General features: G+C 52.9%; 9 protein-coding genes and 1 non-coding gene across 10 annotated transcripts; 4 read left to right on the top strand and 6 right to left on the bottom strand.

Moving 5' to 3' along the window:
* Nucleotides 1–64: 64 nt before the first annotated feature.
* Nucleotides 65–532, bottom strand: COL26b_003394 (uncharacterized protein; the record flags this gene model as incomplete). Its single annotated transcript, XM_053176292.1, has 2 exons — nucleotides 65–326; nucleotides 432–532. The coding sequence occupies 2 exons, from the start codon at nucleotides 530–532 to the stop codon at nucleotides 65–67; spliced, it is 363 nt and encodes a 120-aa protein (XP_053039641.1).
* Nucleotides 533–1338: 806 nt separating this feature from the next.
* On the bottom strand, nucleotides 1339–2951 carry COL26b_003395 (uncharacterized protein; the record flags this gene model as incomplete). The annotated part of the gene is made up of 4 exons (XM_053176293.1): nucleotides 1339–2379; nucleotides 2433–2504; nucleotides 2558–2832; nucleotides 2897–2951. The coding sequence occupies 4 exons, from the start codon at nucleotides 2949–2951 to the stop codon at nucleotides 1339–1341; spliced, it is 1443 nt and encodes a 480-aa protein (XP_053039642.1).
* Nucleotides 2952–6293: 3342 nt separating this feature from the next.
* COL26b_003396 (uncharacterized protein) lies at nucleotides 6294–7027 on the top strand (the record flags this gene model as incomplete). Its single annotated transcript, XM_053176294.1, has 4 exons — nucleotides 6294–6569; nucleotides 6626–6674; nucleotides 6730–6838; nucleotides 6895–7027. The coding sequence occupies 4 exons, from the start codon at nucleotides 6294–6296 to the stop codon at nucleotides 7025–7027; spliced, it is 567 nt and encodes a 188-aa protein (XP_053039643.1).
* A 4883-nt stretch (nucleotides 7028–11910) lies between these two features.
* COL26b_003397 (uncharacterized protein) lies at nucleotides 11911–15150 on the top strand (the record flags this gene model as incomplete). Its single annotated transcript, XM_053176295.1, has 5 exons — nucleotides 11911–11935; nucleotides 12067–12166; nucleotides 12219–13069; nucleotides 13121–14116; nucleotides 14168–15150. 5 exons carry the CDS (start codon nucleotides 11911–11913, stop codon nucleotides 15148–15150), a joined length of 2955 nt encoding a protein of 984 aa, XP_053039644.1.
* A 303-nt stretch (nucleotides 15151–15453) lies between these two features.
* On the top strand, nucleotides 15454–16335 carry COL26b_003398 (uncharacterized protein; the record flags this gene model as incomplete). The annotated part of the gene is made up of 1 exon (XM_053176296.1): nucleotides 15454–16335. One exon carries the CDS (start codon nucleotides 15454–15456, stop codon nucleotides 16333–16335), a length of 882 nt encoding a protein of 293 aa, XP_053039645.1.
* Nucleotides 16336–16737: 402 nt separating this feature from the next.
* On the bottom strand, nucleotides 16738–17586 carry COL26b_003399 (uncharacterized protein; the record flags this gene model as incomplete). The annotated part of the gene is made up of 1 exon (XM_053176297.1): nucleotides 16738–17586. The coding sequence occupies one exon, from the start codon at nucleotides 17584–17586 to the stop codon at nucleotides 16738–16740; it is 849 nt and encodes a 282-aa protein (XP_053039646.1).
* Nucleotides 17587–19349: 1763 nt separating this feature from the next.
* Nucleotides 19350–20412, top strand: COL26b_003400 (uncharacterized protein; the record flags this gene model as incomplete). Its single annotated transcript, XM_053176298.1, has 3 exons — nucleotides 19350–19454; nucleotides 19514–19746; nucleotides 19809–20412. The coding sequence occupies 3 exons, from the start codon at nucleotides 19350–19352 to the stop codon at nucleotides 20410–20412; spliced, it is 942 nt and encodes a 313-aa protein (XP_053039647.1).
* A 302-nt stretch (nucleotides 20413–20714) lies between these two features.
* COL26b_003401 lies at nucleotides 20715–20799 on the bottom strand. Its single transcript has one exon. It is a non-coding gene; the product is annotated as a tRNA-Arg (tRNA).
* Nucleotides 20800–21055: 256 nt separating this feature from the next.
* Nucleotides 21056–22752, bottom strand: COL26b_003402 (uncharacterized protein; the record flags this gene model as incomplete). The annotated part of the gene is made up of 3 exons (XM_053176299.1): nucleotides 21056–21459; nucleotides 21521–22145; nucleotides 22339–22752. The coding sequence occupies 3 exons, from the start codon at nucleotides 22750–22752 to the stop codon at nucleotides 21056–21058; spliced, it is 1443 nt and encodes a 480-aa protein (XP_053039648.1).
* Nucleotides 22753–24834: 2082 nt separating this feature from the next.
* Nucleotides 24835–26564, bottom strand: COL26b_003403 (uncharacterized protein; the record flags this gene model as incomplete). Its single annotated transcript, XM_053176300.1, has 3 exons — nucleotides 24835–25306; nucleotides 25358–25562; nucleotides 25610–26564. 3 exons carry the CDS (start codon nucleotides 26562–26564, stop codon nucleotides 24835–24837), a joined length of 1632 nt encoding a protein of 543 aa, XP_053039649.1.
* Nucleotides 26565–27613: the final 1049 nt, after the last annotated feature.

The following is a 27613-nucleotide window of genomic DNA, read 5'->3' on the forward strand; positions in this document are numbered from 1 at the left end:
CGATCACTGCATTAAATCATCTCGCCACATGATCTTTCTCAATGATAACCACTCCCGAGCCTCATCATGGCTGCTTGCTGCTAGCCAGATGATGCAGATCCGCCTCCTCGCCAACCCGGAATCCCTGCTCGGTCGCCAACGTGGCTTTGCGCTCCGCGCCAGCTGTCCCGCTGCCCGCAGCAGGCGACGACGACGACGAAGATTTGTTCAGGATCTCATCCACCCGCGACGGCAACCCCGATTTCGCGTTTGCGGCGTCGATGCTCTCGCCGATGTTGCGGTCAACCGCCGAACCATGGGTATCCTTGGTCTCGTCGATGATGTTTCTGTGACGTGTCAGCCCTCGATGCGATAACGGCCGAAACTTTCACACAAAATTCAATTTCTATCCTGCAAAGAGAATTTGAAGAGCTGATTGGAATATCGCTTACTGCGCTTGGCCGTGCTGGTTTGCGTCCAGAGGTGTTTGGCCGACTCCGCGGTCGCTGGCGTGGCTACCAGGCGCAGGGTTGTTCGGAGCTGTACCAGACATGTTTATTACTGGCGAAGTGATGATAATATTAGGTGAGATATTTGTATGATTGTGGAGAACTGTTACAATTGAATGCAATTGAGGATAAAGATCCAATATTATAGTGAAATAGCTTCGCCCAGTCTCCCTTATGTGGCCTTTCGTGGAAGCCTCATCATTGCTACGTCATGAACATTCGGTGGAGGTCGGTCCGCTGCTGAAACACACGCGACCCTACCGCGTTCGAGTGATTCTGTTCGTCTAAGCTGGCTGAGGTAAGATGTGAGTGCTCATGAGGCAAGAGGCTTTGTTGATCAGCCGATTTTGCCACTTCAGTTTCGACAGTGTCCAACACACTGTAGACCAAATGTTCAAAGATGTTGATGGAGTCAATTTACTACCAATATGTGAGATATGATCCAGGCAGATTTCATAGATTTCTCTAGCTGCGGGTTGTTCTTTTTGAGTACAGGAGCCTAGCTGAATCGGACTCACTTTGGCTGTCTTCTGTAAGTTGCAACTCCACAACAGAAATAAGGAACCTGCTCGATATCTCATCCACTCAAACCGTTCATGGTATCAAGGTAAGATGGTTGCGTCCAATTGGTATTTCCGAGATTGCAGTTAAGAAATTCCAGGCCGACCAGGAGTCATGGTGCCATGAATGAAGTAGGTCACGACACAACGAACAAAACAAAGACAATCGTGAAACAGTCATTTTCAAAGACAATTGAACACCGCTGTATTTTATGTCCTATACATTCTGTATCGTATATACTCCGTAAATTCATACATATGAATGGCCAAAATCAAGTGGTTTCATCCGCTCAGTGCAACGGGGCGTGCTGCAACCCGCGCAGAGAGATGCTAGCCCTCACCGTCGCACCCGATCCAACGTCAAAGGCATCCGCCTTGATCATGCCAGGGGCCTCAAGAATGTCGGAGAAGGGGATCTCGATGGCTCCCGTCTCGTCGGTCTTGTTCATCAGCGCAAGCTTGAAGTTTGACGCGTTGTTGACCATATCCAGCGTCACCGGGATCCTGAACGCGGTGTCGAAGTTGGGGTTGAAGATGTCCATCCCGGGGCTGTACGACTTGATCGGCGTCTGGAACTCGCTCGCGCCCCACGTCACCTTCACGCTGGGGTTCAAGTCGCTGCGGTTACCCTCGAGCCCGAGAGCGCTGGCGATAAGCACCGTCGCGAGTCCGCAGATCTGGCCCTCGCCCTGGCTCTCGGCGGCCTTGAGTGCATCAACTTCAGGTACGAAGTTGAAGAATTGGGCGTGGAGGACGATCTTCGAGCCGGTTGGTTCGCCGTTGTGGATCAGCTCCAGCTCGTGAGTACCGCCTTCCAGCAGAATATCCTTGACCGTGGTGGACGCAAGGCCAATATCATCGTCGCCCACGAGGTCATCGTCATCAACGTCGATAGCGATGACCTGTTCGAAATCCGTGATGAGGAAGTCGTGCGTCTCGTTCCAGACTGGGTTGTGGTCGTTCTTCACAGTCTTGGTGCGCCACATCTCCTCGGCGCCGACGCTCACCTGGCAGAAACAGTCGGGGATGTCCTTGATGATCTTGTCCAGCAGCCTCTTGGCGCCGCTCTTCTTGGGTCCGTTGATCTCGGTCGCCTTGTCGACGGTCAGGCGCAGCACGCCGAGGTGGGGCTGGTATGCCTTGAACCAGTCCAGGTTGCCGTCGAGCTTCACCAGGTAGCGGTTGGGGAGGACGGCCATGGAGGCGATGATGTTGAGGATGACCTTGCGGACGGCCTTCTCGATCAGGAAGCAGTCGGCGATGTTCGCGGCGTGAGCAAAGTCGAGCTTCAGGGTTGGGGGGTTGATGAAGGCAACTTGAGCCGCACCAATCTGAAATCATGTTAGTGTATGCTCCTGACGGCAGATGGACGAAAATGTATTACCAGAGGAATAATGTCGGTCAACGGCGAGAGCAGCACGGAAAGTCTGCCGTGGATGTGAACCTTCTCAATGCCCTGTCGAAATTTAGTCATGCAAATCTTCATCGTAAGTTTGTCGAGCATCTTACCAACTTGGGCACCATCTTGCCCTCCAGATCAATATCACACTGTCCATCCCAGTCGAGGTCCATGTCAAGCTTAATGCCCTCATTGTCGGTCTTGTGCACATCCACTTGAGAGAATCTCATTGGCACATTTCCCAGATCAATCTTGACGAAACGCAGGGTTGACAGAGGACCAGGCAACATTGAGGCGAGCATTGGCTCAACAATCTCCTTTGTCATTCGGCCGGCGGCGATGTTGATATGCGGCCACATTTGGTCCACAATATCATTTAGGAATCCTGGATGAAGTTAGCCAGAGTTCATCGTTCAAACATTAGCCAGTTGAGCAGATGAGTATCTTACCGGCCGATTCGGCGCCCCCCGACGCCTTCAGTCTCTCAACAAGTGGTGTCGCCATTGTCGCCATGATGAAATGGTGTATGAAAATGTGTCTACTGAAAGATGAGGTCGAGAATGTAGTACTGGAGCCTCAATGAAGAAGAGTGAAATACGACGTTGGAAATAAGAATGTGGGGCACCCCGACTTTTGAAGAGGAGGCAAGAAGAACCGATCATGGAGTCCAACCTTGGAAAACACGAAGACATCAGCATGTTTTTGATGCCAAGTAGCCCGCGGGGACGGTCGTCATTCCTTGGCAGAGGGAGCGAATTGACGTCACTTGGCAAAACATGACCCCCCTTGTGCCTCTTCTGCGCGGCGAAACCCCTCTCCCATTGGGGCCCTGAGTGTTTGGGAGGCGGTATAAACATTTGGAGTTCAAACTTCCAATAGGCGTGTGTACGCCAAGCAGGGGCGCGACGCGGTGCGGATTCGCTGCTAAACAAGTTTTTTGGGCGGCGATACACGAACCTACGTAGCCTAAATTGCAGCACCAGTTTGACCAGTTTCGGTTAACTGCGGCCCGCAGGTGGCCACTTAGCCCCTACCACGTAGATTGTTGTAGTTTCAGCTGGCTGACACACCGCTTGTTGACCCTCACATATTCCATCGACAACAAGGGGACGGGACCTGTTTGCATGCCAAGAACGATGACAAGTTGTCTTACCATTCTGCAACAAATTGTATCGCCTTTGCGCCGCTGTCGTATGAGGGGATGTTGTAGAAACACAAAAGAAAAGAGGCAAAGCCCCGAGAGCATGTCTCACTTACCGTCGATGCAACATTTGTTTGGAAAAGTCGCAATGTCAGACAGGTACAAGTGTGATCACTCGAGCATGTTGGGGGGAAACGACGCGTTTCGATAACAACCCCGCGTCAGATAGCAGATGCGGGCACCTCGACCCAACCCCGCCTGCGTGAGGACTTTCTCCACAGATATCTGCACATCTAGGGCCACTTTCAACCTATCAACCTCCATTTTCTCACCTTCAATCTATAAAAGTGGGAGAATATTTCTATTTTATCCCTCTCTTGCTGATCAGACCGATATGCGTGATTGGGCTTGAGGATTACGCGGAGGGTCGGGGAAAGAAAACCAAACAAGACCCAGTGGTAACCTCACGTGGCGAAGACCGAGTGATAAAATGATAACGAAATAAGGGCGCGCGGTTGAGCAAAACTCTATGTGTCTTCTACTTGGTCCAAAGTACGATGGGAAGATGAAAACTTTTAGCAGGATTCGAAGTAAGGGATCATATTCAAATGTTCATCAACGGGCACCTTTGGTCTTTCAAAAATCTGCAATAAGTTGTGCGGATTGGCAGAAGTTCTTTAGAAGACAGACGGACATGTTGAAATGCGATTTTACTTAAGAGCTCTGAGTCGCTTGCTCACATATCAACCAGTCAAGCAATAAAAGAAGAGAGTTTTCTCTTATCATCACGTCAAATATTCCGGCAGTTATTACATGAATAACAGAGCACAGCCTAATGCTTCTCAGAAACGGTACTCGCTGACGTACTGACAGTATTATCAATTGAACCTGTTCAGTGATTTTTCAAGGAGTCAAGGAGCCACCAGACTCTATTTTACAATGGCTGATATCATGAGATATAGTCCATAGACCCAAGGCGAGTGTCAGCTGATGGGTGACTGATGGCTCAAAGAAATGAAATTCGAGTTGTATTCAAACATGATTTCTCATTCGGCAATGCTCAATTTTGGATGACAGCTATCACATAGAGTTCTGGCTCCTGGGGGTTTCTTGTAGGACTAATTGTTAACTATTGTTAACTTGCTCACCAACAACAGCAACAGACCAAGTCAAAACATCTCGCAATCACCTAAAATCCTCAATTGTGCTTGCATGTAATTTCGTTTCCCCAATACTTTGCGGAGAAGAGAACACCATTCCTGAACGTTCGGAAAATGAGAAGCCAATAAGTTCACCAAAATCATGTTTTCGTCAAAATTTTGCGTCCTACGAAGCAGCCTAATTGTCGAAGATCCATAACGATAGGATCACAAGCTAAAAGTCGCAGCGCGAATTTGGTATGACGTTGAGCTGATTGGACAGGATAACTGAACGGGCCGGTTGATGCAGTCTATGCATGAGCAACTAGAATCGATGGTCAAACGACGATATGGGTCGACTTAGTTTCGGAGAAGAAAAAGCAACGATAGATTAATCAATAAAGGGGTCTAGAATGTAGATCATGAGTATCGACGGAGTCTTCGCCTTTGCCTGATAGGTGCAGAGTTGCGCCTCGTCAATTGCCCCATAGGTTGCCGAGAGACTACCCCGGCGATATGCTAGTTTATTTTCGGGACTTGCATTTAGTCACTCTAGTCTGCATCAAGTCCTGCAGTGATGTTGGATTGAATCCAGGTACTCCTTGCAGAGAGAAGGTTTGCTGCAACCGCGAGCGCTTCGGCAAAACGGTCTTTGCGAGCAGGTGTTGATACATTAAATGATTTGGTACTGATGCTTAAAGTCGGCAAGAACGGCACCATAGATAGGATACTTGAGGCACTCGGTTTCGCTCGCATTCAGCAATTTCATCCGTCGGCATTCAAGGTTGGCTCAGGAAATTTCCCTAAGGTCACTTGAGGAACTTATGTCGAAAGTTTCTCCTTTCACTGCCGATCCGCAAGAAATTTGCCCCTTCGAGAAGAATAAGAAGTTCCTAATCACGGAAGCCAAGAGTCATGTATGGGGATCCCAAGATCACCGCCCCCTTACCAGAAAATACGCAGCGAAGGAGCCGTCCGATCTTCGAGTCAGTTCAGACGAACATGAGACATCAGATAAACGCTCCCGCCGAGCCAACACATATGGCGGCAATCAATAGCAGACGGATAGGAGGACTTGCCCGCAGCCCGAACGGGTCGCCCCAGACTGTTCATCCCTCATGCGCCGGTTTCCACTATTTTTATTCTCGACTCAAAACCTTGTCATGGATGGTGGGAGTTGGCAAAAGTGATGAGCCCCGTTCACATATTAAAACCTCCAAAGTCTAAATCGTCAACTCCGGAACACTCGGGCCACAAAGTCTCCCCCTTTCTCTCGGCACCAATCACTCGGGATAGCATAGAGTCGTATAACTCCACAAACAATATCACGATTATGAGGGCGATCGGTCTTCGCGAGGCCGGGATGGGGCTGCTTGCAGATATTGGATCGAAAGTCAGTTCTGTCCGCGGAACTTTCGGTTCAGAACTCGCGAAGATAAATAAGGCTGCCAGTCCGCCGTATTACTCGTGTTGATAGGAGTCCCAGAAGCTGTTTGTCACCGCTCTCCCAGTCACTCTTTTGATTCAATCCGAACACAGACATTCGTTTCAATAAACCATCTCAAGATGAAGAGCTTCAGCACCATTGTCCTTGCGGCTGCTGCCGCCACCGGCGTCATGTCCGCTGCTGTCAAGCAGCCCCAGCCCATTGAGCAGCGTACCACCGGGGCCGACCTCAAGTTGGCCGGTTCCGTCATGAACTCCGCCGCTTTCGACGCCTTCAAGAACACCGAGGTCAAGGTCGCCCCCAACGTCTTGAACTCGCGCCAGGAGGCCGAGCCTGACCCAAACCGTAACGAGACCAACCCCGACGTTGTCTTCTTGCTTCAGTGCGCTGACGCTGTGAGTCCATTAGAATCTTGATTCGTGTCTTTGGATGATTGCTTATTAAAGTTCAGGGCTTCCGTGGTGACTGCCTCGTCTTTGGTGCTCCCCCTGGTTCTTGTGGTAAGTGATGGCGCGATCCCCGGCGAGGTGACATATGCTGATGATTGATTCGCAGTCTCTTTCTTTGACTTCAACGGCCCCAACTCCACTGAGGTTAGCGACCGCTTCAACGACAAGGTTACCTCCTTGTCCACCAACACTGGCGGAAAGTGCCAGTTCTACAAGTACGTCGGCTGCTTTCATCTACCGTATCATTGGATGCTAACAAGAATGTCAACAGGTTCAAGGGCTGCGACAACAAGGGCGACGACCGCGGTCTCACTTCTTCCTACAACTACAACCTGGCCGTTGCTCTGCCTGATGACCCTCGCACTGTTGAGTACGACAACGAGATCACCTCCTGGAGGTGCTAAATCAGTAGCCTCGTACATGAATAGACGAGAGCTCCGGTCTTACAGTAAGCCGAAGGGGGACGTCGGAGATGTTTAGGGATAGTTGAGCACTCAGATAGCAAACAATATACTGGGGCACCGCCATTGGGCGAATCATCATTGTCATGTCTAAATTGTGTTAATTCGACCAAGCCCAGACCCCGCATACTTGTTGTCAAGTGGACTTGGATTGCAAGTGAACATACTTCAGAACTAGCGCATCATCATGAACTCAGACGGACCTAAATATGAGCATAGTCTTGGCAAATTCACCGTCGTTCATGGCTCGTCTTCATGTTCATGTAGCCCAGATACCTTACAAAGAGGTAATTATTATTTGATATTTGAACCTACAGCAACTGCGTGTCATACATGGTATATTTCGTCCGGATAGTATGTGCGATGTGAAGGTCTAAATGCATCATGTAGTCGTAAATGCACCGGAAAACTCACGATAGCTCATCTATCATTTGATGAACCGTTTGTGATAAAGCATCGAGAAGACCAAAGCGACGCCGATAGATCGATTCGGCGTGCAACAGAGGCCTTTGAAGCATGTGACTAGGAGATGTTAGTTTCATGCTTCAAATTTGGGCAAGAAACTTACTCACAGTCATATTAATGGCCTTCTCCAACTCAATCTGATGTGCAATGATTTGACGAGGCACATATAATCCACAACCAGGGAGAATCCAGGCTCACAGAACAAACTTTAAGCAACATTCTACTTCCGAGAGAATGCAATACTGCTTCTTTTCACCGTATCGGAGCGTATCGATTGGGAAGACGAATCAAGCGGACTTGGCTTCTTTCGAGCCATTATCTGATATAGGCACATGTCAAACCAGCCTTCAGAATTCAACCGATATGCGAGGATAAATTAATTCGCAGTCCAGACACAGTTGGATCAAATGTAAGCTCTCCTACTCCGCATATCATATTGCAGCATTCGCTTCCCAGCTCAAAGAGGAGTCTTGCAGCTCAATTTCATCTAAATTCAAGCTGCGTGTCATTTGTGACTTCTCTGGTTCCGGGTAAAGAGGTATATTGACGTGTAAACCCCGCACCAGATCGAATGCGTCTACGGAGAGACTGGGCCGGATATGTCCTACAAATCCAGTTCTACAAAGCGTTGGCACAGGTAAGTATTGGACGATGCTTCCTTTGTACGAGCGCAGGGAAGCTTGGCACAAATATAAATTAGGTGCTCGACTTCGACCTCTAATACCTGGTAAACTGCACTTCCACCGTAAGGCCCCACAAAGGGTTCAACCACATATTTCACAATGCAGAACATTTCAGTCGTGATCCTCTTCTTCAGCCTTTTAGCTTGGTCTTTCCCTTAATCCAAATATCGCAATACGTGTTACTGATGTGGGCTAGGGGCGTTTTTGGCCAGACTACGCTGACTCCCTCCACGATTGACCGAACGAGAACGACCACAGTCACAAAGACAATCACTCAAATCTCTGTCAGTCTCACTACCTCAATAATGACAACCGCCGCTACTTCGACTGCGACCGTAACTGCTCCCATTACCTACCGCGAGACAACCACCGTAGTGGCCACGAAGACTGCGACAACAACTCAAACGACCACTCAGACGACCACAGTGCCGTGCTCCTTAGTCAACTGCCCCAAGATCACTTCGACGGGCACGATTTGCAAGAGCTGCTTCGTAGCGCAGTGTACGACGACTTCCACCGTCACCAGATCATGTGGTTGCTCGAGCGCTCTTGCTACGACGACTGTCGATTTTGGATGTGAACAGCCTGATGTGTGCAACAGAATTGGGTGCAGAAATGTGTACGCTGTGGCTACGCCGGTTTGCTAGACAAACTGATGAAAAGAAACGATAAGTAAATCATGATGGCTTGGTGTGGCTTGCGAGACTGTGTGGTTCGGATCTGGCGCAGCGAACGGGTGTGGCCAATGCGTCATCATGAGCCACATGTGAAAACGATGCCTTTGGTACATTGTGTAGTCTTCAAATGCCAAGCATTTTCTCAAATAAAGGGCCACGTGAGCGACGGTAGTTATGCATCGTCACAACCTATCCGATCTAGCTGTGACCATTTGACGTGGGAATTCAGGAAATGGAGAAAGGCAAAGTATCACCAGAGAGTAGCATGCCAAAAGTATAAAATGAATAACAGGGGGAAAAGGCTGAACTCGATCTCAGGGAATCGAGCCTTTGAAAATCGTTGCGTGCTTTGCACAAGATCCCTAGTTCGCGACCTGCTGCTGAAGTAAAGACGGCCCCGAGTCTGAGCTCCCCGAAATCGACAGACTCACGAATCCCAGCTCTTTATCAAGGTACCTAACTAAAGGCAGGTGTGATGAGAAGGACACTTGTGTGGGCGGTGAGAGATCGATCCTACGTTGCCTTAGGGAAGGAGCAGCAACAAGTCGTTCCTGCCTCTCGGCGTACCTACCTTGCCTCATCTGCCTTATCTGATCAAGGCAGGCACCCAGGCTTCTCCCACTTCCTTCTCGGAGAAAATCGTCACCCCGCTTAAAATACTTTTACCGCCCAGTTTCTGTCGTCCAACCTCCATCCGCCAGCATCACAGTCACCCTCTCTCTTCAACATCACCACCCAATGGGTTTTCCAACCATTTTTGGCGTCTGTGCTATCGATATTCGTCATGACAGGGTAAGTGAATTTGAAACATGTCGCTGCAGAGAATTTCATCAATGTTTTGTGTCTCCGGTGGTACATTGCTGACCACACATTAAGCCTTTTTCGAGCACTTTGCGACACCGACTGGAGTCGTCAGGAACGCTCTGCGAAGTCGACCGAAGTTACTTCCACCCAACTCTGCGATACCGCCCGGAGTCATCCTGATGGAGCTCTGCAAAGTCGACCGGAGATGTTGCGAGCAAGATCTGCGAGACCTTTCGCCAATTGGCCTTGGGCAAGCGGGCAACTTGTCTCGTTAGCATGGCTTGGAGGTGTGCTTGGGATTCGTGATGGCACTATCATGGAAAGGCCCTGCTCTTCAGGAGTGGCAATGTTGACGGATGATACACGCCTTGTGAACTTTCATGCTGCGGTCCGGCGAGCGAGAAGAGCTAAACCCTCTGTCTCAATCGCGCCACATTGGTGGTAAGGGCCGAACAGATGAGAGTATCATCAGTGTTTTCATGTCTGCGGCAAGGCAAAGATGATGGAATGAAGAATCGAGGTTGTCTTGGTCTTCCTGCCCCGCTCTTCAGGAGTGGTAACGCTGACGGCTGGTACACGCCATGGGGCCTTCTTGCTGCGCTCCGAAATGGCTTCGCGAATAGCGATCGACTGTTCCTGCCCATGAGGGTGGAAACGGGTGACAGAAGTCGGTACCCAGTGCTACCAGGTCCGCGGCGCGGCAATATGATGGGGTGGAAACCGAACTTGTCCCGGTCCCCCTGCCCTGCTCTTCAAGAGTGGCAATGCTGACGGCTGGCGCACGTCATGGGACCTTCTTGTTGCGCTCCGAATAGCTTCGCAAATAGCGATCGACTGTTCCTGCCCGGGAGGGTGGTAAAGGGTGACAGAAGTCGGTATTCCAGTGCTACCAGGCCCGCGGCGCGGCAGGGAACCGGGACCATTCCTTCGGGGGTGGTAAGTCATTCGCCAACCCTCTTGTGTCATGGACCTGATGCTAACTCACGAACAAACAAAACCACTCTAGAAAGTCGGCGAAAGACAGACTTAGTGCAGTTTGGTGGGATGTTGGACGGCCGGCTTCCGTGATGGAGATGCAGTTGATTTGGTAGACCGGACCGAGACTGGAGTTGGAAAATACGGGTCGATTGGGAAATCAGCGGGAAGGTGTTGCAAACGGCAATTTGCCCTCTCGCGTACCGCACTTTCCTCTGACGAAGTGATCCTCACTCATGCGATGGCGCGATCGGCTGCAGCTCTTTTCGGAGATTGTGGGTTCTGGCGTGAACCGTTGGAGCGCCCAACGGAGTGGAACAGAAATGCACATGCAGGGCAAGCAAACAAGGTCCCAATCCATTAATTCACCGACATACTGCCTCGGGCCGTGCTTCCGCGGGCTGCGTTCTATGACCTCACAGCGATGTTACTGAGCTCTTGGTGCTGATTTGATTTTCGTCCAGCATCCTACCTTATTTTGCGCGATCGGTGCCTCGGTTTGTCCCGAATTGACATAAAAAGTGGCATCGGCTCATGATATTGCGACGGCCCAACACCAACCTAGAAGCCATCTAAGCTGCCAAGGTGGAGCTCGTGGCAACGGCCTACGCGCCCAAGTCTGTGGAGAAAACAGAAAGGGAAAACACCTCGATTTCTTGGGTCCGCAAAATCATGTCGTGCGGGACGAGCTAGTTTGTCGATGAAATGGTCGCTCAAGAGGGACCACTAAGCCCTTAGCTCTTGGGAAATGAGGTCAACGCTTCTGCGGTTTGATGGCATCAAAATTCAGTTGTCTCGATGATTGACGCGGTTAGCCGAAATCGCGGGGGCGGGGATGAATTGGGGATCGTCAGGTTCACCTTGACAACAACCCCGGCTCTCCCCTCATGATTCCCCGCATTTGTCGGTGCCATCAACACCGAGCGCGTTTGTCCGGATGCTACGCTGATTCCAGGGCTACACACCGGACGAACATGGGTTCTCGAGGGCGCACAGGGGTTACTTTGCGACGTTTAAAAAGAAGAGAGACGCTGTCAAATCCAGAATAAGCTTGAGACGGCTTTCGAGTGGTATTGCCAATTGGTCTGTTGCGTTGCATCCGATTCGGTTATCACGATGAGATTCGGATTGAAAGCCGGTGGCCTTTTGTGGCTCGCGGCCTCGCTTTGCGGGTCTGGCCGTGCTTTGGCTCAGGAAGACGTTGACTGGCCGATCCACGACAATGGCCTCAATGAAGTCGTCCAATGGTGAGACTTGCCGAAGATGTTTCATCGAAACAGGTACTGATGCAGGGACATGCAGGGATCACCACAGCTACATCGTCAATGGCGAGAGACTCTTTGTCTTCTCAGGTGAAGTACGGCCTCCTCCATCGCAGTTCCTCATGATGATGATACTGACGGCTTCCAGTTCCACTACTGGCGTATCCCGGTGCCGGAACTTTGGAGAGACCTTCTTGAGAAGATCAAGGCGGCAGGGTAAGAGCGTACTGGACTGACACACCCAACCCACACTAACAATTGGCGACAGCTTCAATGCCTTCTCCATCTACAACCACTGGGGCTACCATAACCCGTCCCCTGGGGTCTTGGACTTCGAGACCGGCGCCCACAACTTCACATCCATCATGACCGTCGCTAAGGAGGTCGGCATCTACCTGATTATTCGCCCTGGCCCCTACGTCAACGCCGAGACCAACGCCGGAGGATTCCCTCTCTGGGCCACAACCGGCGAGTACGGTTCTCTGAGAAACGACGACTCGAGGTACACCGAGGCATGGACTCCTTTCTGGGCCGAGATCTCCAAGATCATCAAGCCGCACTTGATCACCAATGGCGGAAATGTCATCATGTTCCAAATTGAGAACGAGCTCAATGGACAGTGGAAGGATATCCCCAACCGCGTCCTCAACCCGCCCATTGCGAACTACATGCAGCTACTCCAAGATAGCGCACGGGAAAACGGCATCGATGTGCCTTTGTCGCACAATGCTCCCAACATGCGAGGATACTCTTGGTCCAAGGACTTCTCCAACGCGACTGGAAATGTCGACGTTGTGGGCGTGGACAGCTATCCGTCTTGCTGGAGCTGCAACTTGAGCGAGTGCACCGGTACAAATGGACAGTACATCCCGTACTTGACCCAGAACTACTACGACTACTTCACGGTTCAGTCCCCGTCCCAGCCAAACTTCTTGCCAGAGTTCCAGGGAGGCTCTTACAACCCATGGGGTGGACCGGAGGGCGGCTGCCCAGGCGACATCGGTGTTGACTTTGCCAATATCTTCTACCGCGATCTCATCTACCAGAGAGTCACTGCAATCTCCCTGTACATGATGTTCGGCGGTACCAACTGGGGTTGGCTTGCTTGTCCTGTCGTCGGTAGGCACACTCTGCTTCCCAGCTGTTATTGATTGACTGACACACTGCCAGCCTCCAGCTACGATTACTCCTCCCCGGTATCCGAGAACAGAATTATCGGAAGCAAGTTCTACGAAACCAAGCTTTTGACCCTTTTCACGAGAGCGGCGAAGGACCTGACAAAGACGGAGAGAGTCGGAAATAGCACATCATACTCGAGTAACGCAGCCATCACCGTCGCCGAGCTGCGAAACGTAGACAATGACGCCGCCTTCTACGTCGCGCGCCACGCATATTCCCCTTCCAACACCAATGAGGCATTCAAACTCTCGGTCAACACGTCAGAGGGTGCCCTCACTATTCCTCAACACGGAAACTCCATCGCAATCAACGGACATTCGGCCAAGGTCATTGTCACCGATTTTACCTTTGGCGAGAAGAAGCTGCTTTACTCCACTGCCGAGGTTCTCAGCTACATCATCGTCGACGGCAAGGAGGTCATTGCTCTTTGGCTTCCAGAGGGTGAGGCCGGCGAGTTCGTGGTCAGCGGTACCACTTCTGCTGAGCTTGTTGGAGATGGAAACGTCGGCGATTTCCAGACCTTCGCAGGAGAGAGCAACGTCACCGTTGCATACACCCAGAAGAAGGGTATCACCATCGTCGATCTTGGAGATGGCTCGCGTGCTGTTTTGCTGGACCGCACTACAGCTTACCTTTTCTGGGTCCCGACTCTCGACAATGACGTCTTGGCCCCTGCCAACAAGACCGTCTTTGTTCAAGGACCTTATCTTGTTCGTTCGGCTTCCTTCAACGAGACGGGTCGCAGCTTGGCTCTTTATGGAGACGCTGACAAGGAGACCACTGTCACTGTTTTTGCTTCTGAGTCCATCTGCGGTATTACTTGGAACGGCAAGAAGCTCGAGATTGCTTCGAGGGAGGGCAATGTCTTCACCGCGAAGATCGAGGGCCCTGCCGAATTCAGTCTTCCAGCTCTTGGACCGTGGAAGGTCCACGATAGCTTGCCTGAGATCGCTACTGACTATACGCCCACTTCTGACTCGTGGGTTGGTACGTAATACCTTACTTCTGATCACTCTTCCAAGTGCTGATACGTTACAGTTGCCGATAAGACCAACACTTCCAATACGGTCAAGCCTGCCTCGAACAACCCCGTGCTCTACGTCGACGAGTATGAAATTCACGTCGGAAACCACATCTACCGCGCTACCTTCCCAACCAGCGAAAACCCTCCTACCGGCGTGTTCCTGAACCTCACCGGAGGACTCGCCTTCGGCTACTCCGTCTGGCTGAACTCGGAGTACATCGGCTCCTACCTGGGTCTTTCCTACCTCGGTGCTGATGCCAGCGAGTTCTCTTTTGAGAACGCCACTTTGGCAAAGGAGGGCGACAACATTCTCGTCGTCGTTATGGACAACTCCGGTCACGACCTTCGCGAGGCTGCCCTTGCCCCCCGTGGTATCACCAACGCAACTCTCCTCGGCCCCGACGCCTCTACGTACAAGTTTTCCGAATGGAAGATTGCTGGAACAGCAGGCCGCAACGACCTCATCGATACTGTCCGTGGCCCGATCAACGAGGGTGGTCTCTACGCCGAGCGCATTGGTGCAGCCCTTCCCGGCTTCCCCGACGAGGACTGGGAAACCCTCAGCTCTTCCAACGAGACACTCTCCGTGCCCGATGCCGGTATCAAGATCTTCCGAACCGTCGTTCCCCTGGACGTTCCTGTCGGCCTTGACGTTTCCATCTCCTTCCGCCTTACCGCTTCGTCTAATGATACATTTGCGCCGACACAAGAGGGATACAGCAACCAGCTCCGTGCGCTGCTGTTCGTCAATGGCTACCAGTACGGCCGGTTCAACCCGTACATCGGCAACCAGATTCACTACCCTGTGCCGACCGGCATCCTCAACTACAACGGCGACAACACCATCGCAGTCACTATCTGGAGTCAGTCGTCTCAGGGCGCCGAGTTGAAGATTGAATGGCAGGCGGATTACGTGCACACTTCAAGCTTCGATATGAGCTTCGATAGCGAGGCGCTGCGGCCTGGCTGGGATGAGAGCCGTCTCCAGTATGCTTAGGGACGCCTGGAGGTGCAAGATTCACGAGTGTGAAAATTTTTCGGCTTTGCGTATGTAGAAATAATCAAATTGGATGAAAAGTCGCAGTTCCCCACGTGGGTGTATCGTCGGGGCCGTCAAGGTGAATGTCTAAAAAGTGGGAGTTCAAATTTTGCTTGTTTTCGCATCTGAGATCACCACAATTCCTTTTTTTTTTGCCCCGACGTTCGTACAACGGTTGGGATCAATATTCAAGCATTTCGTCATCAAATGACCTATATCTTCCCGATTTGATGGCTCACTGCCTCGGCGTCAGTCGTCAACATGGCTTCCGAAATGCTGGCCACGACGGAACCCAAGTTCGAGCACTTCAACAGACTTCCAGCCGAGCTGCGCCAGATGATCTGGCTCTACGCCCTCGATGAGGCAGGTAATATGGTAACATGCCTTCCTGCCGCCGACCCCAACCTATACCAGCGCAAGAATCCCGCCGCATCAGCAGTCAACCGCGAGAGCAGAGCAGCCTTCCTCCGAGTGTACGAGCCCATTCACGATACTTCCAACTTGGTTCCCGAGCACGCTCCCGCCTGCGCCTATCTGAACCCACGCATCGACAGCCTCTTGCTTGGCGACTACGGTGTCCCAGGTTTAACAGGTTACGCGCCGGTGTGCCCTCCGAGACTGAGCGAGCCGCACGCCAAGATGATACGCGAGGTCCGTCTACAGCAGCGCGATCTGAAAGTGTTCTCAATCAACAGGGGCGTCGGGGCCTGGACGCAAATAGCTTGCACACTGCACACAGGGCCCGCGGGTCTGGTTCACGAATGCCATCTTCGTGTTGCGGATCTGATTTACCCGAACCTGGACACCATCTGGATCACGAGCAGCTACAGCCGCATCTTCTTTCCTCAGAATTACCCTGGCTGGAACCGAGGGCTGACGTTTCGGTACTGCGTACGCTCTGGCGAAGTCTACGTGCAGCGGATCAGGCAGGAGGACTACGAAGAGGGCCTGCGCGTCTACAGAACACCACAAGATCCTGCGCTTTTGTCAGTTGTCCGCGTCGACATCGTTCGAGACGGAGGCTTCGGTGGAGGTGGCGAGGGATGGCATCGGATTAATGTGATTGGGCGCTATCACGACTTGAACGCGGTTTGGGAGTTCATTGTTCATTACATCGATTGTCGACTAAGTCACCTGGCGTGATCATATGAAAGCAGTTGAGCAGCCCTCGACGGTTACCGACGCTTCACAAACTTAGCCGCCGGTTGCAACATCACTTGTCGGTCCTCGCCTGGTCAAAAGGGCAACGTCCATTGCCTTCGAGGTGGATACCAAGCAGGGAAAACATTCAGATAGCACTTAGTGTATTGAGCTACCAAATCATAGGCCTCCTGTGGGCGTCGGAAGAATCATCCTGTACCGTTCCTTCCAATCTCGAGTGTACCAAATCCGCCTGTCCAATCGCCTCCCAAGACAAAACCCTGCCTTCCCAAGATGTACATCATGTGTGCGAGCAAGAGTGTGCCGAGCAAGTCTGTAGAATTTGTTAGAATGTTTCATCAGTGTGCTGTTGCCCTGGGTAGCATACCTTTAAGAAGACTAGATCTAGTTGCGGACGAGACGCTTCAGAAGGTACTCCGCAGAGAATGTCCAGACGAACTGAACCGGCTCGGAGGCCTTGTCGAAGGCGGCAGCATGAGTGTCGCCGTTGTTGATTGTCTGCCACTCAGTGGTGTCGTGGACGAGATCGGGCTTGCGGTCGAAGAGGACCTCGACCTTGAAGACATCATCGCCGGACAGGTGACGTTGAGTTCGCTCATCGATGATGGCATCCTCAGGGATGGTGCCCTGGGAGACGAGAACGGTGTTGGTCTCGACGTGGTAGATGAACTTGAAGTCGGTGTAGCCGTTAAGCTCCTCGACGATGGAGGGAGCGACACTCTCACTGGTGATGGTGACGCGCTCGAGGTTCTTGTAGATGAGGCGGGTCACGTCGATCTCGACGGCGGGCATGGTAGGGTCGAACTCGAAAGAGGTGTAGCCAACCACGGGGGGGACATCGAAGTAATGAAGCCAGACGCGCTTGAGGCCGGTGATGAGAGAGTGCGACTTGGGCGGCTCGATCAGGTTCCACTCGCCGGAGACGGTCTCATATCCAAGATAGAGGACGTCTAGGTGAGGGTTGATGTAAACCCAGTCGGGCTCCTCTTCAGACCCGATCAGTACGAAGGGAAAGATGGAGTCGTAAAGCCGAAAGGCATGGATGCTGAAGACCCGACGGCTCTCCTTGCAAATGCGGGTGAGGATGCTCTGCTTACGAGGGGCATTGAGGTCGCGGCGAGGCGCGACACCGACAAGACGACCGATATTCGCCTCGTTAAAGATTTGGCGGCGAATCGACTCGGGAAGGGCGTCGAAGAGGAAGACGCGGTGGCCAACGTTGTTCGCCGCCATGTTGTGTGAGGTTGTTGGTGGTGATGTAGAAGAGGAGAGGAAATGTGAAAGTTGGGGGGTATGGGGGAAAGTAGGAAGAGAACAACTTTCTGCTCCTCCCATCCCCAGGTTTTATTCTGTGTCTGTCCTGCTGAGTCGTCGAGGGTTGTCTGTCCGAAAGGGTCTGCTTGCTCTCGTGCTGCTATGGTTGCTATGGTTGCTGATGTGGATGTGCTCTTCAAGGCAGGAGGCGTGGGTTTCTGTCGATATCACCATCAATACCAGGGGCTCTCGCTGTTTTGGTTCTTCAGCATGAAGTCTCTGCACATGAAATGTTTTGACCAAACATCAAGTGCACCTTCACCGACAGGACACTACTTGGAAAATTACGCTTGGGTTCTTGAGTATCTCAAAGGCATCACCAGAAAGGGGAAACTTGGAGCATCAGAGCAATTTTCAAAAGATGATTGAAAAACCTTGCGTATAAGACGATAGGTGATAGGTTCCCGATCAATCTAATAAAGAATGTCTGTCACTGGAGGAGAAAGAGAATTGAGAGAGCAAGGAAAGTAAATAATAAAGGGGTAAATGCTGTAAGGCTTTAACCTCTGCGGCAAAGATTGCTCTTTCTCTTTCAGACTCACAATCATCTCAAAGAAGGGTGAAGAAGCAGGTGGCGATCTGTGAAGTTTGAGGGCTTTCGGCTCCGTGCTGGCTGTGAAGCCGGAGGGGAGCTCCGGTGCACTCCGGAGGAACACGGCCCCACTCCGGAGGCACCTGCCCAGCAGGGAAGGAGACACTCCGGAGCAGTGCTGCAGTCAGCCAAGGTAAGGTACCTAAGGTACCTACCTACCTACCCAAGGCAAGCACCGGGCTACTTCCTTCCTTCTTCCCTAGCAGCAAAAACAAACAAAGCCAGCCTGGCCAGATCAGATCTTTGACGTCAACCTCAAAAACCATTCGTCTTCCCCTGCTTGACTCGGGCCATTGCTGCCACCCGAATCCGGTACGATGCTGACCTCTCCGAGAAACATCGCCGGCTTCAAGACATATCTAAATCCACTGCCCCGGCCTCAGCTCCGTCTCTAGGTCCATTTCGGTGGCCGCGGTCGCCGTTAAGAGTATAGCGATCATGTTGTCACGATTCTCCACCAGCTGGACGAAACAGGCAGGGTTTCGGCGAGTTCGTCTTGTGGAGGAATGGGACGCCAACATCGCAAAACATGCATGCTCAACATGGTGCAGAGATGCGAAATCGATTTGGTCTCATGGCCAGCTCCAAGTGCTCAGCAATCTTCCTCGATAAAAACGGCCCCTTCCTGAGATATCTCTGAGCTGCTGAATGCCCCGGTTGGAAGTTGAACTTCTAGGAAGGCTTCGTCGCCCTGACCGTGCCAGAAAAGGCAGCGAGAGTGCGAAACCGTTTTGTCCACCCACATCACGCTCGGATTCAAGGTAACCCAGCCAGATGAACGCATCAAGCAGCCCGCGGGAACCGACTTATGGGGATAAATGCGTCGATTCCAACGTGAAAACAAGCGATCAATGGGGTTGCTGTCAGCAAACTACATAAGAGCGGTCTTAGGTCCGCTAAAGCCGCTGGCGTGGACCTTCAGCGGCCCAGTGCGTCCACTGGATCGTCGCAGCACACTTACAGCTCGAGATTTAGACATGGAGGAATATAAACCAGAGACCTTCCTTATGATGGCGCATTCCATCAAGACATCATCGTCTCATGCGCCATTTTCAGTTCGACCAGAAGCTACGAGCAGAAAACTGACATCATGGTTAACGTCGCGATCGCAGGCGGTACCGGCGCCGTGGGCAAGACCCTCATCGAGGTGATGGCTTCGCAGACGAAACATCAAGCCGTCATCCTCACCCGCAAGGTATTGACTACCGCACGAAGTTTGCCAAAGTTGTCTCGATACTGATTGCACGTCATCAGGCGCCCAGCCCGGAGGAAGAGGCTCTCGCGCCGACTTACCAGGTCGACTACTCCAATGTCGACTCTCTCAAGGCCTTCCTCGAAGAACACAACATCCACACCGTCATCAGCGCCTTTGGCATCAACGCCACCTCGCTCGCGACATCCCAACTCAACCTCATCAAAGCCGCCGACGAGTCCTCGGTCACGAAGCGCTTCATCCCCAGCTCCTTCGCCATGCGCTACCCCGAAGAGTAGGCCCAACCTCATCGTCCTAGTTTCTGAATACCTCAGCTGACCAACGCCCTGACAACAGCGGCGTCAAGATCCTCCCTCCCCTCGAACACTACTTCACCTCCCTCACCGCGCTGTCCTCGACATCCCTCGAGTGGGCCGTCGTCCTCAACGGCACGTTCCTCGAATACTTCGCCCCGGCCGCCCTCAAATCCCACCACCCGCACAGCGTCATCGTCCTCGACATGCACCACAACGCGGCCGCGATCCCGGGCGACGGCAACACCCCCGTGACCTTCACCTACACATTCGACGTGGCGCGCTTCGTCGTCGCGGCGCTGGACCTCGAGCGCTGGCCGGCGGACCACGAGCTGCGCATCGTCGGCGACGAGCTCACCTTCAACGACTTTGTCAAGATAGCCGAGGAGGTCAAGGGCGTCAAGTTCGACGTCGTGTATGATGATGTGGAGAAGGTAAGGGCGTCGCAGATCTCGGAGCTGCCCGGGCACAAGGCCTCGTACGACAAGTTCCCCAAGGAGCAGCTGCAGTGGTTCCTCGCTATTTTCGAGCTGTGGATGGCGACCGGGCTGGGCAAGGTTGAGAGGGAGGGCAGTCTGAATGAGATGTTCCCCGAGATCAAGCCGCTGACGGCGCGGGAGATGCTGGAGAAGTACTGGAAGCCATGAGAGTGCTTGTTAAATAGAGGATGAGAAGATATCTGCGAAGACGGTTCCGGCCAATGGTGCCGTAAGTGACCACTGTCTCCGGCGGGGGGCTGTTTAGGGGCAAATAACAGCGGGCTGCTGCACTGAACCACTGTCTATGCCTAACCTAATGACGCTGGAACGGACCAGATGGCCATCCTGGAACACCCCGACAAGATCCATGCCCGTATTCTTCAAGAGTTAAAAGCCGAATCCTCCAAATGCTTTACTGACGCTGTTCACAGCCACGCATAGAAGTACGCCAAAAAGGCAAAAGGAAATGCCGACCTACCCAGGGATCGAACCTAGAATCTTCAGAGTATGACTAGAAAGCCGAAATCTGACGCGATGCCATTTCGCCAGCAGGCCATGCTGGATTGATGACTAACGGACAGACAAATGCAACTTAAGTAGGGAAGAGGGGTGCGGGCTAGACCGTTGAGGCGATTGATCGTCCCACTCACGATGTGGGGACGGGAGGCTCGTCTGCCTGCGTGATGTGGATGTTAGTGGCCATGTTTTTGTGTCCAACCCAGGAAATGCGGTTCCGCTTATTGAAGAATGCTTCAAGAATCAAGCTGACTACAGAAATGATACATTCGGAGTACTGGGTATCAAAAACGCATCACGATGCTTCCTCTTTAGGGGGCTCTGCGTTGGAGTCCTCGGTCGTCTCTTCACCCTTCGCACCCTCCTTGGCCGCCTCAGGGTCCCACACCGCTTCAATGATGCTCATCCTACATCCCTTGGGCCGCAAAATCTTAGTCAGGACGAATCGCTCGTCGGCCGCCTTAAAGAGAGCCCGGTACTCGTCCTCATTACGCTCCTGCGCGTTCAGCACAGCCAGCATGACCATGTCCATTCCACGCATAATCCTTTCATCCCATGGGTTCTCTTCTCCAGGTTGGCGTAGGCACTGATCCTTGATTACAACCTTCGCGCCGGGCTTCAACGCAGGAACCAGATTCTTGAGGATAGAAACAGCGTAAGGCGTGGAGTAGTTGTGCATGATCCATCGGAAAAAGAAAACTGTTGAAGGAGTAAAGTCAGTCGCTTTCTGTGAACCAATATCAGACACTAGAGGACTCACTATCGGCATCCTTCACAGTTTGTTCTTTGAAGAAGTCGTGTGCCATGAACTCGATGCGTTCGGCGATCTGGGTGTCGTCCGAAACCGGCTTCGGGGCTGAGTCAATCGTTTTCTGAAGATCCTGTACGACGAACTTCATATTCTTCCACTTCTTCGCCAAGTCGACGCAAACGAAGCCCTGGCTGCCGCCGATATCCACCAGCGTTCCGCCTCTAGCATTAATGTCGCTAAAGTCGTATGAATCAACGAGGTGCTTGACTTCATAGCCCTCGCCGCCTGTGAGACTGACCATGGCGCCGCCGAAACGCTTAGCTCGAGCCGGATCCTTGCCAAAGGTGACGAACATCGGCTCCTTGTCCACGGTATCAAATGCGAAGTTGAAGCCAGTCCGTGTGAGTGAAGTGGCCTCTGGATAGGCTTTGAGGGCTTGGAGAACATGAGCAGAGGCGGGGAAGTTGTCTTCAAGGTTGTAGCCAACCCAGTCCTGGAGCGACTGGTCCTCTGCCAATAGGCGGGACGCTGCAGTATGAGCGATCACGCCCGGCGAAGGCTCGCGGAAAATTCGGTTTGTCATAGCATGGCGAAGTACACGCGCGAGGTTGACAGCGTCGAGAGTGGTCTTGGTCTGCAATTCCACCAACGTGATAGTGCCGTCGATTGGCACGAGTTTCGCTTTGCAATGTTAGTGTTAAGACGCACGAAGATGAGCAGCTTGTTGCTTACCGAGACAAAAGTGGTTGACCAATTGAAGGCTCAAGCTGTCTTGCCACTGTCGAATAGTTAGCTTGGAAATTCAACAGTAGCAGACCGCAACGTACGCTCCAAGCCTTCCACCTGACGTCTTCTCGGGGTCCATGAACCAAAGCCTCCAGCTCTCTAGTCGCAAACATGATCTCCATCCGGCTCTTCTGAATGTCCTCGGGAAGCTTGGGAAAGTCAAGGGGTCCCTCGGGGTCCAGACTCGGCAACGGCATGCCATTTTCCTTCATGTACTTTTCCAGCTTTCCGGTTTCCGCCGCGATCTTCGTAGCAAGCTCTGTCAGTCTTGACGACGAACTTGCAGGCTCGTTTGCCGCCGAGACTTCCGCCTTGGTAACCTCATCTTTAAGAGTACCGTTTGACCGAGAAGAAAAGGGTGACAAGGACAGGCGGTTCTGCTTCTTGCCTTCGGCCTCTCCGGTGTTTGATGACGGACTGGTGTTGAGCCACGAGCCGAGCTTGAATTTTGTCATTTTACAGGTGGGTTTTGTAGCAAGATTTACTTCACCCGGTCTATTACGATTAAGAGTTCCTTTTTCATGTCAGCACATCCTCACTTCAGTTAACGAGCAACGCAAGAGATTTCCAGTCCTCCTTCACTAGTATCCCAGCACCACTGGCTGTAGACACAGCCATGCTTGGCTGTCTGAGCTTCACAGCTTTGCAGACTGCCCATAGCCTAGCTGCATGGTGGGAACACCAGAAGTCTCTGAGAAGCCAATTTCAACTCTGATAGATTGCTTCCCCTGCTCTATTATCTGCCGGAGATGAATGACGTGCGAGTTCCACTGACCGTCAAGTTTGAAGGACGTCAAAACCAACGCTACGCCTATCAGTGCTGTGATGGCAGGCTCGAATTAAAATCAACGCTCGATGCTTTGGACGGTAGTGATGCCGCTCGGGCCGTTGTAACACGAAAAAACCCGAGGCCTCGGACTTGGGCTTGATTGACGTAGGTTTCGGGGTATGTGTCACAGAGAGATCAGACACGGCGGCTCTGCGACACAGGACGGCAACCAGGAGATTCGGTCGAGCTTTTTTCTTCGGGGGGAGGAAAGCTCGCGCCATCAGGACCCAGGCGTCTGGGAAGGTGTCTGTTTTTAAGGATGGGCCCAGATGTCAACAACGGCCCCTCCTGTGCTCCTGGGTGACGGGTCCTGGATGTGGGCGGGACAGGACCAGACCGGGATGGGTGCTGAATCGTTGCGACGATATCAACTAGCGCGGCCCATGCTTCTGCGGTCCGACGCCATTGTTGTTTTGTTCATGGGCCGTTTCCTTGTTCCCCGTCTCTTTTGTAGCTAGTGGGCTTCCACCCGCTCTTTGGAGTCCAGCGCCGCCCGGAGGCGACGGACGATCGCGGAGGTCATGGACCTGGCTGGAAGGTGTTCCTGAGACGATGGCCACGGGAGCATGGTTCCATACGACGGTGCAATGGACTAGCAGCTCTTGGGACGGCGAGAAGAGGGGAGGCCGAAGGATGGCAACTTGACAGGCGGTAGTCGATTGTGGCGTGGTATTCGTCCATCCCACTAGTGTAATCGACTTCCTGGCACCCTTGAAGGCCTGGATGGGAACATACTGCATAGTACCACCAATGGAGGTAATTAGTAAACCATCCGAACGGGAGAAACGGCTGGGCGACGTTGATAGCAGCGGCGGTGAGAAGTCTATCTCCATCGTTCAGGGACTGTCGCGGACTGTAACGGCGGTAGACAGAGGGCGGGGGGTGAAGACAGGAAAGACAGAAAAGACAGCACCAGGACAGGTTCCACTGGGACGGGTCGGCAAGCATGCGTCTGCGGGCACTGGGAACACAACAGCTCCCCTCCCCTCCCCCGCCGGCATTTGGGCGAAGAATGGACTTGGAAGAGCACTTCTGGCCAATCATGCCCTGTACTGCAGCACCTACCTTACCTACCATGTTCCATTGTTTCAGCGAGCCAGGGCACCGGTCGCTGTCGTCCCCACTCTGCGGGCGGGCACCTCAGTGGAGGGTGTTCCGCCATTCTGGAACTGGAAACAGCGTCCACGTCTTTGGCACGCGATGCCACCCACCCACCACTACTACGCAGTACACCACCTCCTCCTTCCGAGTCCTCACAGGCTTCAAACTTGGGCCCAATCCATCCAATCTGCAACTCCCCTCAACACCACCCATCGACTTCTCCTCACCCGATCCCACGACGATGCAGCACCCCCTCTGCAGCAACGACTATTTGGCAAGACCATCATACTTCTTCCGGATACGCTTGCAGAATGCTGCACCTAAGAACCTTAGAGCCCCTCCCAATCGCCACCGGTTTGCCAAGGACCTTGAAGTTGGACCGTCTCCAAAACCACACCACACCACACCACACCACCACCACCACGCAACCAGCGACGCCAAACCCGTACGTCCGTATCCGCGGAGAAGAAACACAGTCGGACCTGCATCCAACCTGCTTGCGGTCTCCTCGCTACTTTGTTAGCATCCGCTTTGCTCAAGATCACGACACATCATGCAATTACGACTGGGCAAAAAATAATTGTCTGCGTTAACCGCATCGACTATCCTACACATCCACAAACTCCACCGGCTTCTGCCCATAGACCACCTTGAGCGGCATATACATCAGCACAGAATTGTCATAATACGCCTTCCTGACGTTGACGAGGAAAAGCTCCGTTTGCTCCGCCGACCAATGTAAGCCCCGCGTGAAAGGCCCCAACGCGATGGCCTGGAGTCCATCCAGGAGGATCGTCCGCCAGTACATCCCCACGGTCTTGAGCACCCTGTTACGCGGCCATGTTCCTATGGGAACGTGGAAAACTCTCTCCGTCACATTGCAGAATCCTGCTTCGCGCATCATGTTCGCCAGCCGGTCCCCCGCCGCCAACTCCAAGTCGACTCCGAGCTTCACCAGCCCTTCACCCACGAGACCCCAATACTCAGCAACGGGGTGCGTTGCCGATAGTGAATTGTTGGCCGAGGCCGGGAAATGGTGCATTTCCTGCAACTCCATCCAGCCTCCAGGCTTAAGGTGTCTGAGTCCTTGTTAGCAGTGGCATGGATGCTGGGCGTGACCTGTCACTCACTCGAGGGATCTCTGGAGGAGCGTCTCCCAGTCCTTGATGGCCACAACGGTGTGCCGCGAGTGAATGTAATCAAAGTGGTTTGCATTATACAGCCACGCACTTTCGACATCGTCAACCTCGAACTTGACGTTTGGTGGCACCCAGTCTGGCTGAATAGGGCTGAGATCCACACCGAGAACCTGGGCACTTGGATATTGGTCGCCCACTTCTCTGTCATTAGCAGATTCGATTCGCACGGCTGCCTTCACTTACTCTCAATAGCCCAGGCGCCTGTGCCGGTTCCGAGATCCAGTATGTTCTGAGGGAAACGCCCGATCGGTGCAAAGTTGAGCTTCTGGCTACAAAGAAGCTTAACCATGGCATGTTTCATGTCCTCGCGCTCCTGCTCGACCTCATCGTTCGGGAAGTTGTACCGCCCTTCTCGGAAACGATGGTATCGCCGCCCGTTCTCGTACATGAAGTCTCTCACCGACGACGTAATTGATGTGCTGACATTCGACTCTGTGTCTGTGTCATAACCAGCATCAGATGAGTCTCTCGCGTCGAAAAGATTTAGCTCGTTCCTGTCAACCGCAATGAAGCCCTCGGCTTGCGTTGTGGCCTCTGACGACTCTTGTGCTTGCTGCTCAGCAGACATGTCGGGCAGAATGCGGACTCCATTGGGATGCGTCAAATGAGGCTCGAACGCCGCAGAACGGTTGCCACGGGGCGATAGCGAGTTGCGTTGAGAGTAGTCGTCGGTGTATTCAATGCCGGAGGTCCCGTTTCCATCGCGGTTTGCCGTGCCGGTCCCTGTCATGAGCGCTTCGATGGGCTCATCGGGTGACCAGTAAGGGTCTCGCGACTCTGTTGATGACCCGACCGCATCGACGACAGGGTCGAAGAAGGCGCGCGTCGAGGGCTCAACCGCAGCGGTTCCCGACATGATGTGGTCTTCTCCGGCGTTCTGGACGTTGACATTCTCATCCCAGGGCTTGAGACCTTGTCCGAAAGCCGCACCATGTGTCGTCGAGTTTACATCTCGGCGAGGGATGGAATGGTTGACCAGATTTCTGGGTGGTGGGTGCCACCCTCGCCCGCTCGCGGTCAATGTCTCAGACACCAGATCAGTAATATCAGTCGCGTATCCCGCCTCGTGCCTGGGGCTGTCCAACCTGTCACTCCTACTGGATGACATGGGCATGTCACTCTCGGCGGCGGCGTCCATTGCCTGTCGTGCAGCGTGGGCGTCAAATAATCATCGCCAGGCAGCAATACTAATAATTGCTTTTTCTGATGCGTTGGCTTCGCAGAGCTGGCTGGTGGTGGTCGAGGGTGCTGAAAGATGCAATCACATGCTAACCCAGCCAATGACAAGGTAATTGGCGTTCCTTTAAACGACGGATGGACCCTTTATGACGAACGACCTCTGTTGCATGGCCTCAGCTGTGGCAGTAGTCCCATCCATGCTATGTATGCCATGCCATGCCATGCGTGCCACACCACAACCGGCCAGGGGAATCCGCGGCCGTGCTCAAGCGGGCGGAAAGGCCTCCGCATTTAGCTCACGCTTGGTCAACCAGCAGGCAGCAGAAAGTGGCACGATGTTCAAGTCAGCACCAGCACGAAAGCTTGCATTGCATTGCTATCCGCAGTACCGATGAGGGTAGCAGAGAGCTGACATGGATGCTCACATCTGAGCGCAAATAAGCTCAATCTTGTCGCCAAGGCGGGAGGATCGGGGTGATCCCCCCAAAGGCGCTAACCCGTCTCACATCCCCGGTGCGCCGTCAGTGCAGGCTCCTGTTCATGTTACGAGGGGCTGGAACATCCCCTTTGATCCGAGCTGCATCGGAAGATATTCGCGACTGAATCAAACGTCCTCTGCACGCTGATATCTTCATGTCAGTCTTTCTTCTCAGCCCCATGGCGATATTCTACGATATTCCACAGGCTCTGAATCAGTACCACAGCTAAGATCCTTCGCCCAGGGGCCCGTGACTGCGCCGCGTCATCGGTGATATCTCTTTTCTCGGGCGGGATGTAGTTGCTTGGGTGCTTGTCGGTAGGATTGGGCGGTTCTATATCGCCTCGCCATCCGTACTTGGGCCTACCGTACGGCTCAGAGGGCTTCTTGTGAGGGAAAAGCACCAGCCCTTGTCCTTGGGGTAGAGAAGTTGGGTGGTTGCGGAGTCTGCACTGGACATGGTGGCTCAAGAATGTTGGCGATCAGCGTGGGTTGTGTGTAGTTGGAGTCGGGCTCGGAAAAGCCACAGG

The sequence above is a fragment of the Colletotrichum chrysophilum genome (genome assembly GCF_026319265.1).
Source record: "Colletotrichum chrysophilum strain AFK26 chromosome Unknown scaffold_19, whole genome shotgun sequence".
Classification (NCBI taxonomy): Eukaryota; Fungi; Ascomycota; class Sordariomycetes; order Glomerellales; family Glomerellaceae; genus Colletotrichum; species Colletotrichum chrysophilum.